Genomic DNA, 15,441 nt, shown 5'->3' with positions numbered 1-15,441 from the left:
TGAAAAACTAAGAGCAGGTGTTTCACTTGCTTCTTCTTGTAGGCAATCAACGCTGAAAGCTAAGAAATAAGAAGACAAAACAAATATCTAGTTGTAAATAAATACATATTTTATCAAATAGCTACGATATTTAAAAATTGAAAAAGATTGATCAGAAAAAATATTCTTTCAGATTTTATAATTTTTTAAATACTACTTTTGAAACATCCTGTATGAGAAAAAAAAAAGAAACAAATAAGCTTTTTTAACTAAAATAAAAATATATAGCACGAGTGTTATTTATAATTTACTACAATCTAAAACGATAAAAATCTATTCTATACAAATATCCATCCCAAAATAAAAATTAAACATAAAAAAATTTGCCGCTAAAAGAAACTATTTATAACTAAAAGAAATTATTTATACCCAGACACATAAAACACCGATTTGTGGTATTCATTTGTGTTAGTTTTTACAGAAAAAACCATGCACCAAAAAATAATTAGAATAACGTTCCAAAAAACCAACAACCACAATAGAAATAACCAAAATAAAACTTTACTTACTTATTAAACTACACAATTTTTTGATTATTTGATTTTTATTTTGATTATTTCTAAAATAAATATTTTTTGGTGGTAACACCCATGCAGGCTTACCAAGAGGGCACCAAGGTTCGTGCTGCTCAGGTTTGTCAGGGTCGGGTAAAGGTAAAACTAACATAACTTCGACACCGAACACACCCAACAAAAAATGAGGTGATTGAGTAGGGAAGGAAAAGAAACGAAGAATAAAATGATTTTTGATAATTTTTTTTTATATAAAAAGATAATAATTGGGAAACCGGAAGAAACAAAACCCAAAAATAAATGAAATGATGCAGGAATAAAAGGAAACAAGAAAGATCGTCCATATTAGTAAAGATTTTTTTTTTGTTAAGGAACGTTGTTGTTATGAGCTTAAAATGTTTAGCGTCTTATTTTTTACTATCTACCTTGTTGGTTTCATTTAGATATTTTTAATATCCTCAGGAGACACAGTTAATAAATATTTTTTTATAAAAAAATAACACAGACGAGGGAGGAGTTAAATAAAATATATATAAATCGTTGCTGATTAGATTAAGGATAATAAGTTTAAGATGATTTTTAATTACATGTCTTATTTTAATAATTATGTAAATTAATATGTATTAATTATGATTATTAAGAAGAATTTGTTATTATTTGTATGTAAAACTTTTTGTCCCCATTGTTTTTAAATTTAAATTAATAAAATGTTAACTTCCTGTAATTATGTGTATATTATGTATATTATTGTTATAGAAATTGTGTATAACAATTAAAAATATTTCATTTATATTAAATATTAAGATTTTAAATATTTTAAATTATTATACACAAAATGTATTTAAAAAAAATTTTTTGTAATAAAAAAATTAACATACCTCGGCATGGATCATTCTTCAATAAAAATTCGTCCAGCGCGACCCATCCACCTCCAACTCTTACCATTACCGTACTTCTTAAGATACGAACAAGTCTTAACTTTTGACTGTCCCCAAACTAAAATTACAACAAAAATGTTAAAGATAAAAATGGAGGATTACTTTTTAAACAAAAAACGTTTATAATTAACTCATAAGACGTATAGAATACAAATATTTACCCCATCAATCAGAATTACCAACCCAACATAAACAAATTAAAATTTTGAAGTTATTATCAATTTTCTCCTATAACTCGTTAATTATAATTGATGGAAAAAAACGCTTCAAACAAAAAAGGTTTATAATTAACCCATAAAACATATCCAATAAGTTATTTTAATCCACCAATCAGTAGTACCAACCTAAGTCAAAAATAAATCAAAATTTTGAGATTTTTGACAATTTTCGGTTATAACTTGTTAATTATGAATGATGGAGGATTACTTTTTAAACAAAAACGTTTGTAATTAACTCATAAAACGTATTGAATAGAGATATTTACTCCATCAATCAGTATTACAAACCCAACTTAAGAAAAATAGAAATTTTGACGTTTTCAACAATTTTCTTTTATAACTTAATAATTATAACTGATGGAAAAAAATGTTTCGTACAACAAATGTTTTGAATTAACCCATAAAACATATCTAATAAGTTATTTTAATCCACCAATCAGTAGCACCAACCTAAGTCAAAAATAAAACTAAATTTTTGGGTTTTTGACAATTTTCGGTTATAACTTATTAATTTTGAAAGATGGAGGATTACTTTTTAAACAAAATACGTTTATAATTAACTCATAAGACGTATAGAATACAGATATTTACCCCCAAAAATTGTAATTTTGACGTTATTATCAATTTTCTCCTATACCTCGTTAATTATAATTGATGGAAAAAAACGTTTCATACAAAAAAGGTTTATAATTAACCGACAGAACATATCCAATAAATTATTTTAATCCATCGGTCAGTAGTACCAACCCAACCCAAAAATACATCTAAATTTTGAGGTTTTTGACAATTTTTGGTTATAACTTGTTAATTATGAATGATGGGGGATTACTTTTTAAACAAAAAACGTTTGGAATTAACTCATAAGACGTATTGAATAGAGATATTAACTTCATCAATCAGTATTACCAACCCAACTTAAGAAAAATAGAAATTTTGACGTTTTCAACAATTTTCTTTTATAACTTAATAATTATAACTGATGGAAAAAAAAGGTTTCGTACAACAAATGTTTTGAATTAACCCATAAAACATATCTAATAAGTTATTTTAATCCACCAATCAGTAGCACCAACCTAAGTCAAAAATACAACTAAATTTTTGGGTTTTTGACAATTTTCGGTTATAACTTATTAATTTTGAAAGATGGAGGATTACTTTTTAAACAAAAAACGTTTATAATTAACTCATAAGATGTATAGAATATAGGTATTTACCCCATCAATCAGAATTACCAACCCAACTTAAAAAAATTGAAATTTTGACGTTTTTATCAATTTTCTCCTATACCTCGTTAATTATAATTGATGGAAAAAAAGGTTTCATACAAAAAAGCTTTATAATTAACCAATAAAACATATCCGATAAGTTATTTTAATCCACCAATCAGTAGTACCAACCTAAGTCAAAAATAAAACTAAATTTTGGGGTTTTTGATAATTTTCGGTTATAACTTATTAATTTTGAAAGATGGAGCATTACTTTTTAAACAAAATACGTTTATAATTAACTCATAAGACGTATAGAATATAGATATTTACCCCATCAATCAGAATTACCAAACCAACTTAAGAAAAATAGAAATTTTGACGTTTTCAACAATTTTCTTTTATAACTTAATAATTTAACTGATGGAAAAAAATGTTTCGTACAACAAATGTTTAGAATTAACCCATAAAACATATCTAATAAGTTATTTTAATCCACCAATCAGTAGTACCAACCTAACTCAAAAATAGAACTAAATTTTGGGGGTTTTGGCAATTTTCGGTTATAACTTATTAATTTTGAAAGATGGAGGATTACTTTTTAAACAAAAAACGTTTATAATTAACTCATAAGACGTTTTGAATACAGATATTTACTCCATCAATCAGTATTACCAACCCAACTTATAACTTTTAAGTTTTTAAATTTACCCTGTATTTTCCTTCACCAACTTGGAACACCCTAAACTTCTGCCTACAGGTGCACAACATCACCAAACGTTTCACTTCATCGTGTATCTTTTGCGCATCGTTATCCGGACGCTTTTCCTCCCAATCTGGACGAAGAGCCGCTATAAATTCTTTCCAATCGATTAAACCGCGATTGTTACGATCGAACATATCGGCCACTTCTTTCATTTCAAATCGGTTTGTATCAAATTCTACAACAAATTATTAATTAATAATTTAAAAAAAAAATTGCATGAATTTTTATTTCTTACTGGTATTTATAATTCCATCTATAAAGTCACCACGAGGAATTAACCCGTTGTTATCTTTGTCCATTTTTCTAAACAAATCTGTTAATCTTGATTTTTTGTGGTTCATAAACTTCAAGAACTGTTAATAGAAAAAGTTGTTGTAGAAAAAATTTAATTCTAAAAATATTTATTTCTTACTCTCTTTCGCCAATCATCCCAAGAGAAGTTCTCAGCCCTTTCTTTTTCTTTTAAATAAGCCAAATGGGCGTATAATTCCCGTTGTCTTTCCCATGATAACATCCAAACATGACGCCATTTATCGTATAGGAGTTTAACAGTTGATGATTTAAATTCTGGTTCGGCACTAAAGAAATATAATTGATTGTATTAATAAAGGATTTTTTTGATAATGTTAATTCGAGGTTGATTTGTAAGATTTCAATGTAGTTTTTGTATTTAAAATAAAATAAATTGATCGAAAATGATTAATAATATACAGCGTCTACTATAAAATCAGCAACACCATCTGCAACCATTGACATCAAGATGGTTACCATTTCCGGTTCATCGCAATGAACCGCAATCGTTATTTTAAATGGAAAGGTATGGTTTTTATTACATATTCAAGTTCTTTATACAAAAACTACGAAAAAAATGAAAAAGATTTTCGTATCACCAACTTAGAGCCGAATATATGCCTCAGCAAAATGAGCGCGCTAACCGCACGTTAACTGAGATGCCTCGATGTGTTGTGCTGCAAGCAAATCTCTTGCAATCATTATGGGCCAAAGCAATAAATACACTTGGACACACCAAAAGCCCTAGTTGGGTTTTTGCAAAATATTGGTAGCAAAGTAATCGCTCTCAACAAAGGTCAACATAAAGGAGACCAAAAAATGACAATTACATCCTGATAGGCTATTTTGAAGAATCCAAAGCTTATCGATTGTGAAAACCAGGAATCAAAATTGTTATTAAAGTAACTCTTCATACGACGTTCCATTCATTTCCGATGCAGACGTATCAAGCGAAACAAATCAAGACTCAGCCAAAGAAGAAGATGGAAGTGAACTAGAAGATAAGAACGAGGATTACTCATTCAAAGAAGAATCCGAAATAGACGAAGAAGAACTGGATACTCCACAAAGAGGGTCATACCAACAGGTAAACGAAAATGAAATGAAAGCTTAGATCCCCAAACTAACCAAAAAGGAGAAATCGAGAAGTACAAGGCAATACTTGTAGCGCAGGGACACACGCAGGAACAAGGAATCGACTGTGACGAAGTATTTGCTCCCGTACCTAGCTGCAGCTGTGAATGAAGACTTGTAAGTTCATCAAATGGATATAATTTCGTTTTATCTACAAGGGAAACAGAAAGATGAAGTGTACATAAAGCAGCCCCAAATGTTTATTCAGCACGGAGAAGAAAAGAAAATGTGTATTATTGTTACTGAAAATTACTGAAACCACTCTACGGTTTGAAACAGTCTGGTCAAGAGTGGTACAAGAGACTACATGCGTGCATTATAGAAACGAAGGTGTTTGTATTCATCCCTGTGTTTACGTATTTAGTAAAAAATATGATGATCTAATTTTGATGTCAAAGAAGATTGAGTCCCTAGAAAATGTTAAACGAGAGATAAAGTCAACATTTAAAATGGTGAACCTAGGGTCAATCAACAATGTCTTGGGAATTAACGTGCATCGCGGCGACCCCACTGGCAAGATACTTCTTTCTCAGAAGAAGTACATAATGGAACTTTTGGAAAAGGTTAACATGAAATAGGCCAAACGCGTCTCTGCCTCAACAAAATCTAACTTGAAAATAACCAAGGAAATGGCTCCAACAATAGGCCTTACAGAAAAGTAATTTGAGGTTTGAAGCATTTGCGGCAAGTACATTAACTCGTTTTTGCTCTGATCTAGATAAAGAACATTGGCTAATTGCTAAACGTGTTTTGAGATATTTAAAGACAACAATGGATTACAGTATTTCTTATGTCAAAGAAGATAGAGAGTAGCTTAAAGCCTACACAGACTCGGATTGGGCAGGACACATCGATGACTGAAAATCATGTTCGAGTAATGTTTTAATTTTAGCAGGTACCCCCATCAGTTGGAAATCTACGAAACAAAGATCGGTTGCACTATCAACGATGACGCCGAATATGTTGCTCTTTCAGAAGCACTCAATGTTATACTTTTCTTTCAACATCTGAGTAAATATTTTCCTCTATGGCAATTCATAATCGGTATTTAATATTTTGGTGTATTTGCGCAAACCTTTATTATCGACAATCCTGAACTATCATTTGAATCAACGCATCATCTCCAGATTTCTGCAAAATTTTTGGCAGAAAATGGTACAGTTAAGCGAGTTTACTTGAATCGTTTTATTTGAGGTTCAACATCAAAAGATGAAGAAGAAGCCGGTGGGAGCGACAAAGGCGGTTCGATTAAAATGTTATTTTCAGTTTGATTTAACGACGATGTCGAACCGCAGGCACCGTACACCACTGGCGGTCGCGCAAAGTGTAAACCTAACTTTAGTTAGTTACAGTCTAACTCGAATTGACTTGAAATAACCTCAACTCGAGTTAACTCGGTTTGATAAATCGAGTTGACCCATTTCTAATTGTGATAATCAAAGTGTAATTAGTGCAAAAATATAGTTTTTCATAAACGAAGTGAACAGATAGATATCAGTTTTCACTTTGTTCGTGAATTACATAGGTGACTATAAGAACATTGTTGTGAATTATTTACAAACTGGCCATATTCCTACTGTTGTAAAAATTACAATATTATTGATTATTTCGTACATATTATTTTGACGTGTGGAACGTAATTAGTCTACAACTTAACCTGTTAAAGTCGAGGCAGAATATTACAATATGATGACCAGATTCAGATTGAGACAATCTTAATTAATGAACCTAGGCCGCAAGCGACCTCGGCTTACTTATTCACAAGATTTGCAACATAACCAACTTAACTTGATAAAGTGGATTCCGTTTGCAACCGAGAATATGTAGACAGCTTTAAGGTTGATATAATATTAATCACTGAACCTCGGCCACAAACGACCTCGGTTTAATTAATCAAAAGATCTACAGAATATGTAGACATCTTTGAGGTTGATATAATATTAATCACTGAACCTCGGCCACAAACGACCTCGGCTTAATTAATCAAAAAATCTACAACTGTACCTGACAAAGCCGAGGCCGCTTGCGGGCGAGGCATTACAATATAAGACCACTTTCAGGTTGATATAATATTAATCACTGAACCTCGGCCACAAACGATCCCGGTTTAATTAATCAAAAGATCTACAGAATATGTAGACATCTTTGAGATTGATATAATATTAATCACTGAACCTCGGTCACAAATGACCTCGGTTTAATTAATCAAAAGATCATACAACTACATCACAATATAAGACCACTTTCAAGTAGATATAATATTAATCACTGAACCTCGGCCACAAACGACCTCGGCTTAATTAATCAAAAAATCTACAATTGCACCTGACAAAACCGAGGCCGCTTGCGGCCGAGGCACTACAATATAAGATCACTTTCAGGTTGATATAATATTAATCACTGAACCTCGGTCATAAACGACCTCGGTTTAATTAATTAAAAGATTATACAACTACACCACAGTATAAGACCTGAAGATCACTGAACCTCTGCTGCAAGCGACGTCGACTTAATTAATCAAAAGATCCACAACGGGTGGAAGGTGATAAATATGACAAAAATTGTGAAATAAGTGATGTAGAAGATGATGTGATTTTGTTTTGCACGATTTATGTGTAGTGATATATTAATAGTCCAAAAAACGGAGGATTCAAATTATTGAAGTGAGTCTAAAGACAAAAAGTTGCACCATTCAGTATCCAATATGATTTGGAAACCAATCCAAACCAAAATCTATGTGAGCAACTTTCTGTAATAGCAACGAAGCAAATTTTTACCTCACTGGGGCTGTGAATAATGAAAATATTCACTACTGGGATAGACACAACCTCAAAATTTTTCACGAAAGACCGCTAAAATTCCACTACACCAACATTGTGGGCTGCCGTATCACAATTTGACGTTATATGCCATTAAAGTTAACGTATTTTTGTATATAAAATTTGAATATGTAGTAAAAGCCGTAGCATTCCATTTAAAATAACGATTTTGTGGTGTATTTCCGGCCAACCGAAATTTTTTAAATATCCCATATAAACAAAATTGCAAAAACGTAGATGCAATGAATCCAAAAAAAGAGGGTGTTGAGTTTTTGACAGACACTGTATTTTAAATTAAGCATTTATCGACCTCACTGCGTTAAAAAGAAATGAGTGAAATTATTAATAATTATTAGTAAAATACAACAAACGCATGCATTTCGAAACATTTATGTTAGAAATAGTTATCGCACGGTGATTAAGAGCAACTTACCTCCATTTAAATATTTTGTTAAAAGCTTCAGCAAAGTGCAGATAGTTTTAAGAGGTTGTAAAAAAGATCGAGAAGGAATCGAAAAGATTGCAAATTTACAAAATTTAGTATTTGTAAGTTTACAACACTTTCACTTTTTTTTGCATAAAAAATAAAAAGTTTTAAATCTAACCTTCCTGTTGGTGGGAATCTTGGTCCAATATGAGGTACTTGAGGATCTGGACTGATTTCTCTACCCGGACTCGTACGGCTGTTAAAATAAAATTAACACATGCAACACATTCTCCAATCAAAAAAAACTAAAATTTGTCGAAATGAATACAAATAAAAGCTAAACATAACAAAAACAAGAAGTGATCAATGTAACAAATTATTTACTAGTGTTAGAAAAAAGTTTTTAGTAAATAAAAAACACTTAAGCTAATGTGAGTGTGGTTAGCAGAAAAAAATAATAAATTAAAAGAAAAATACTCTTTTCTAACCTTCCTTTAGCTCCAGTGTACAAATTTTGTGATCCTTTGAAGCTAGAATGAAGCACAAAAAACATTTACCATGCAACACCAATATTAAAAAATTAACACGTTGTCTGAATCCGATTATGATATAACTCGTAATCACAACAAACAACGCATTAAAAATGTCAATGAACACAAATTAAATACACAAATTTTACTAACAACAAGAAACACTTTACATGCCAAGAAATCGTTCATGCAAACTTAATTTAAACAAAATAATTGTGATGGTGCTCGTTTTGAGAAACACATACCTTTGCTTTCTGCCCAGTGAATTGTAGCTATCTGGTGAAGTTTCACGAATATCATGCTGAGATCCACGGCTGATCAAGTGCGATGAAGAAGTGGAGGAAAGCAAACAAAAGGATACATTTTTTTAATTAAAAAATTACGTGCAGTGTACAAGTTACGACAAGAAGGAAGTGTATGCATGAAAATTTTGCATAAAAATGTTTTGTGCTTGACAAATACATAAAAAAAATTAATAAAATTTGATATGTGTAAAGCATAAAAAGAAGCAAATTTGTAAAAACAAGAAAAAATGGAGGTGATTTTATTTGATTTTTTATAGAACAAATTTAACCTTTCAATACATGCTCAAACTATCAGTCCGCGCATTTTAAATATCTAATTCCAAATTTGTTGGCTAGCTTAATATTTAAATGAATGAAAAACATTCGATATTGTTGGTAACAATTCTAATCAATATCAATATTTGTGAAATGTGGTGTTTATAACAAATTTTATTGAACTGAAAGTAGAACTAATATTAGATTTAAAACTAGAAACATTCTAAAAAATTCTAATTCTAGGTCTAGTGATATTTTTAGTGCCAATGTTAGTTCTAATTTTTATTAGATTGCTGTATATTTTCATTTTTTGATGGATTCAAAAAATGTTTAATTTGAAGGTTTTGGGTTACAACTTGAAAAATAAAAATGTTCGGCGAAAATGTTGCCGATGAAAATAGTTTGTTATGGAGTGACAAAAAATAATTTATAAGCGATTATACTCCGTTTATGCTTATTACCAACCCAACGGATTTAAAATCGCAAACATTTCAAAATCAAAGCATTCAACAACAAAATGGGTTATAACTAATAAATTAAAGATGTTGGGTGATGATGATATTAATAAAAAATGTTCGTAATGACGTATTAAAACATAATCCATAAACAATTTGTTTCCAATTATTATGAATTTTTAGTTAAAGGTGATGGATTCAAAAAATGTTTAATTTGAAGGTTTTGGGTTACAACTTGAAAAATGAAAATGTTGGGGGAAAATGTTGCTGATGAAAATAGTTCGTTATGGAGTGACAAAAAATAATTTATAAGCGATTATACTCCGTTTATGCTTATTACCAACCCAACGGATTTAAAATCGCAAACATTTCAAAATCAAAGCATTCAACAACAAAATGGGTTATAACTAATAAATAAAAGATGTTGGGTAATGATGATATTAATAAAAAATGTTCGTAATGAAGCATAATAACATAATCCATAAACAATTTGTTTCCAATTATTATGAATTTTTAGTTAGAGGTGATGGATTCAAAAAATGTTTAATTTGAAGGTTTTGGGTTACAACTTGAAAAATAAAAATGTTGGGGGAAAATGTTGCCGATGAAAATAGTTTGTTATGGAGTGACAAAAAATAATTTATAAGCGATTATACTCCGTTTATGCTTATTACCAACCCAACGGATTTAAAATCGCAAACATTTCAAAATCAAAGCATTCAACAACAAAATGGGTTATAACTAAAAAATTAAAGATGTTGGGTGATGATGATATTAATAAAAAATGTTCGTAATAAAGTATTAAAACGTAATCCATAAACAATTTGTTTCCAATTATTATGAATTTTTAGTTAGAGGTGATGGTTTCAAAAAATGTTTAATTTGAAGGTTTTGGGTTACAACTTGAAAAATAAAAATGTGGGGGGAAAATGTTGCTGATGAAAATAGTTTGTTATAAAGTGACAAAAAATAATTTATAAGAGATTATATTCCATTTAAGCTTATTATCAACCCAACGGATTTAAAATCGCAAACATTTCAAAATCAAAGCATTCAACAACAAAGTGGGTTATAACTAATAAATTAAAGATGTTGGGTGATGATGGTATTAATAAAAAATGTTTGTAATGAAGTATTAAAACATAATCCATAAACAATTTGTTTCCAATTATTATAAATTTTTAGTTAGAAGTGATAAAATCAAAAATTGTTGAAATTGACGTTTTTGGGCCACAATTTTGGTTTTAGAACTAACCCGAATGTTTCTAGTTTTAATTGTTATTCAGCGCTAGATTGTTGTATATTTTTATTATGCCGCGAATGACTAAATAAGCGCGTGTACTGCAAGGTTAAATTAGAAGTTAAACTTTAAAGTGTTCTTTATGTGCTAAATATTCATTTAATACAATTTTTGTGCATACTCTTTCAGAGGAAAATAATCTAAATCTATAATAACTTTGTCTACTCTTAATTTAATTTACTCTTTCCTCAACTAATTTCAATAAAATAATTAAAATAAGTATACTCACAGAGGTACTTTATTTTTTCCATATTTCCTTGGATCCTTTGGCTGTTGAGCAGGTTTAACTTGTTTCGCTTTCAAAATTCTATCAACCTCACCTTGCCTAACTTGCGTATTCTCCATAAATTCTTTATGATCGGCGATTAATTGTTCAGTGGCTGGTATACTCATCGGTAATTCCTCTCGTTTCAATGCTAATAAAGTATTTTCTAATCCTTGCAACCAATCCAACAACTCTTTCAAGCTATCATCTAAGTCTTTCAAACTTTGCATATGCGAATTTAATTTTTGTAGTCTTTGTAAAGCCCATTGTGAAACTTCATCCCATCTTGATTGAATAACCGTTATCCAATTTTTAATTACATTAACAGCGTCGGGATGCGATTTAGATAAAACACCATGCGCAAGTTCTAAGGTTGCATCTTTTTCGTATTCTTTTTCTCGTAAATCTTTGCGGAATTTCTCTAAAACTTGAAGTTGGGAATAAGCGGTGGCTTCGTCTTCCGGTGTACTTCCGGCGAATCTTAAAGTTCTTTCAGCTTCGCTCAACCATTCTAACAACATATGAACTGATTTGTGTAATTTCTCGGCTTCTCGTAATGCTTCTTCAAGGCGTGATGATTTTCTGTTTGTTAACATCGAAACGCTATCCCATAACCCGTTTAATTCGGTTAATTGACTTCTGATTGTGGAAGCATCGGTTTTACTCGCTTTTATTTCTAATTCATGCCCGGTTTGCATCACGGATCTCATTTGTTCATTACGACCTTCAAGATCTTTCTCAAATCGGTGATGTTGATCTAAAAGATGATGAACAGTGTCTAAATCACCATGAACTGGTTGATCTTCAGATAAATCTTTTTCGACTTTTCTTAACCAAGCTAATAAAGCTGCGATGGCGTCTTTGAATTGGCCGGAATAAAGGAGGGCTTCCTCCAATTTTCTTTGCCTATCAACACTCTTCGAACAAACGGATGTCCATTTATTTTTAAGATCAATCAACATTTGTTTTAATGTGTTTTCGTCGGATTTTGGTGCTTTATCTTTAATGAGTTTTCCGGTTTTCATGGTGTTGTCGTAAGTTCCTTGTTTTGATGATAAAGCTCTTTGGAATTCTTGGTGTTTAGCTAATCGTTCTTTGATGCGTTCGGGATCATTTCCAACGGAATCTGAAAGTAACTCGTCGAGATTTTCTTCGGTCTCTTCTAACCACGACATCAATCCGGACCACATATCGTGGAATTCTTTCGATTCTTTGTATCCCAAATCTAAAGCGCGAGTTCTTTCCGCTGATTTTGAAGCTACTCTTTCCCAGCGATGTTGGACGCTGATTAATAAATTTTTAATTAAAATTACATCTTGTTTTTGACTGAAATATTTCAAATGCGTTCCTTTTTTATCCAAGTTTAACATCACCTCACGATGAGCGCTAACATCTTTTTGGAACACTTTGTGTTCTTCGATTTGGTATTGAACTGTGTCTAAAACCCTCGAAACTGGTTTGAGGTTTGTTAAAATCTTTTCAGCGTTTGTTAACCAATCGACGAAGGCTTGTAAGGCTTCGTGGAACTCGGTCGCTTCTTTCAAAGCAATTTCTAGTTTTATTTTTTTATCGTTAGCTCTTGCTGTTACCGAATCCCAACGTTGTTTTAATGTTCTTAGGTTGTGTTGAAGATTTGAAGCTGCGTTTGATCCTCGTTTTAAATATTCTTGGCCTTGGGCTAAAACTGTTTCAACTTTCGGGCGATTTTCTTCCAATTCGTTGTAAACTTCCATGAATCTTTCGAGTTGTTCGGTTGCTGTTTCTGGTAATCCACCAACTGGTTTGCTTGCAGCGATGATGGCATCGACATCTCCCAACCAGCTCAAAAGATCTTGAATTTCCGCATTGAATCTTTGCGCATCGGTTAATGCATCCTCTAATTCTCTTTGCCTATCGGCTGCTTTTTGCATTAAAGATCTCCATTGAGTATTTAAGGTGTTTAATTTTTCTTGAGTTACCGAAGCTTCGTCAGTACCCCTTCCACTTTCAATGATTTGTCTTCCAGCATCGTTTAAAGTATCAACACTGGTTTGATGGGCTTGAATATCGTTTATTAAAACTTTAAGTTTCGCTAATTCAACTTCGAGTATTTGAGGATCACCAGCAACCGGTTTTAATTCATCCAAAGTTGCGTCCGTCTTTTTGATCCAAACGAGAAGTTCGTTTAGAGCGTGTTGGAATTGGCCTAAACGGAGAAGAGCGTTTTCTAATTGACGTTGTCTCTCGACGATTCCTCGAAGAAGATCGTCCCATCTTCTGTTTACAGCTAAAAGTGGTTCTTTTATAGAGGCTGCTTGATCGGCTGATGTACGCTCGGTGAGTTCTTGAGCTTGCCTAAATTTATAAATAAAAAAAATTAAAAATAGAAGGGGATTTTTTAATAACGTAGCTAAAAGCAATTTACCCTTGAAATAAAATAAATCATTATTGTGGGAGGGTTTTAATGGTTGTTTAAATAATTTAAGACGTGAAAGAATTGTAAAGAGATAAGGTTACATGCAGAGTAGGCCTACATAATAAGGCTTAAAAGCTGAAATTGTCAAAGTTCTAAGATGAGGAACACTTTTTTTTTGTTTGGAGTTTAATAATAACACACATATCATGCGGTAGGTATTAAAACACAAAAGGCAATAAATAAAGGATATAAACAGCTTTGAAACACCCTAAAAGTATAGCTTGCCTGATCAAACTCCTTTTGGTTTCCGTAGTCAGAGAAAAGAAGCGGCAAAAAAGAAATAAAAAAAGTTAATTACTTCGTCTGGTTTCCCATCTTTCCAAAAATCCCCCACAAAATATTTTTTAAAAGAAATTTACAACACAACTATATAACAAAATGAATGTTTTTTTAAATGTTAAACAATAATTCCATATTTAAGTTAACTTTTATTGTAAAATTCATATAGTTGTGTGTATAACATTGTTTAGGTGTTTAATTAAGGTGAGCCATCAGGCGTTATTTTAATTTTGGAGGTAAATCAATGCCATTGTAATGATTTTTTAACAGTTTCTCTCAACGGTTGATTTATCATTTATAGCCTAATACAATTTAAAACGAGTATAATTACCTACTTATTAATGTGTTTTTCCTAAATAAATCTGAAAATAAACGTTTTAAATGAGCAGTAAAAAAGTGAGGTTATGTCATCTGTCAAACCTTCATTTGCTGATTAATTTGAAATAATAAAATTCACTAGAAAAACATTTTACAAACAGTTTGAATGGTTAATAACGTACTTTCCGGTTTAATTAAACTTTCTTTTCCGTGATATACAAAAATTTTCCGAAAAATATAATAATTTCATGTAATGGTATTCATAACCGCTAGATGGGGTGAATAATTGTTTAAAAATAAAGTCCCTAGATTATCAAAGTACCGCGGTTTGCCGCCATTTTGGCTCGAAAGTCAAGCGGGAAATTTAAAGCCATGTTCTGTTCATAAAATTATGCCAAATTTCCTTTTTTTCTCTCGTGGTACTTCGAAGAGTCGAAAGCCCTTCTTACTGCTATTTTTGCAACTCCAAAGGCAACAAGACGGCATTATTTTTGTAAATAAGTGGTAACATGCACTGACAAGCTGTCAAACCGCCATTTTGGCTGGAATACTGTTGAATATTTGTTGTGGTGTCGTTGGGCCGTTTATTAAATTAAACGATAAAAACTGGAATGTATGGAAATATCAAATAAAAGTTGTTTTGATGACGAAATGGTTATTTAATACCGCAAGTGGAACCGAAAAGAAGCCGGAAGACGATAAAAAGTTGGCTGCATGGCAACTGAATGATGCAAAAGCATAAGAGGTTTTGATAACTCGTATGGAAGAAACTCCACTTTCGTACATTATTCAATGTTCAACTGCATACAAGATGTGGAAAAAACTGGAAAAAAATCTACGACAGAAAATCAATAATTGGTTTGCATTTGTTAACTGAGCAGTTTTATAATTTGAAGAAAGAAATATAAATGATTTTGTAACAAAAGTTAC

General features: G+C 31.3%; 1 protein-coding gene across 37 annotated transcripts in view; it reads right to left on the bottom strand.

Annotated features, from left to right (window-relative positions):
* The window catches only part of LOC111418631 (dystonin-like protein short stop), a 218,934-nt gene that overhangs the window by 19,972 nt on the left and 183,521 nt on the right, over positions 1-15,441 (bottom strand). For 29 of the 37 annotated variants that reach the window (XM_071198177.1, XM_071198179.1, XM_071198187.1 and 26 more), the window contains 9 exons: positions 14,140-14,151; positions 11,424-13,793; positions 9,125-9,193; positions 8,838-8,879; positions 8,528-8,605; positions 4,091-4,256; positions 3,914-4,031; positions 3,624-3,853; positions 1,430-1,547 (listed from right to left, as the gene is read on the bottom strand). In XM_071198177.1, coding sequence (XP_071054278.1) covers positions 1,430-1,547; positions 3,624-3,853; positions 3,914-4,031; positions 4,091-4,256; positions 8,528-8,605; positions 8,838-8,879; positions 9,125-9,193; positions 11,424-13,793; positions 14,140-14,151 — 3,203 coding nt within the window. Of the gene's footprint in view, positions 1-641; positions 708-1,429; positions 1,548-3,623; positions 3,854-3,913; positions 4,032-4,090; positions 4,257-8,527; positions 8,606-8,837; positions 8,880-9,124; positions 9,194-11,423; positions 13,794-14,139; positions 14,152-15,441 lie in introns of all 37 variants that reach the window. The other 8 variants (XM_071198165.1, XM_071198199.1, XM_071198200.1 and 5 more) reach the window with 7 other exon arrangements.

This window comes from Onthophagus taurus, chromosome 7 (genome assembly GCF_036711975.1).
Source record: "Onthophagus taurus isolate NC chromosome 7, IU_Otau_3.0, whole genome shotgun sequence".
NCBI lineage: Eukaryota > Metazoa > Arthropoda > Insecta > Coleoptera > Scarabaeidae > Onthophagus > Onthophagus taurus.
This window is presented reverse-complemented; position numbering and strand designations above follow the sequence as displayed.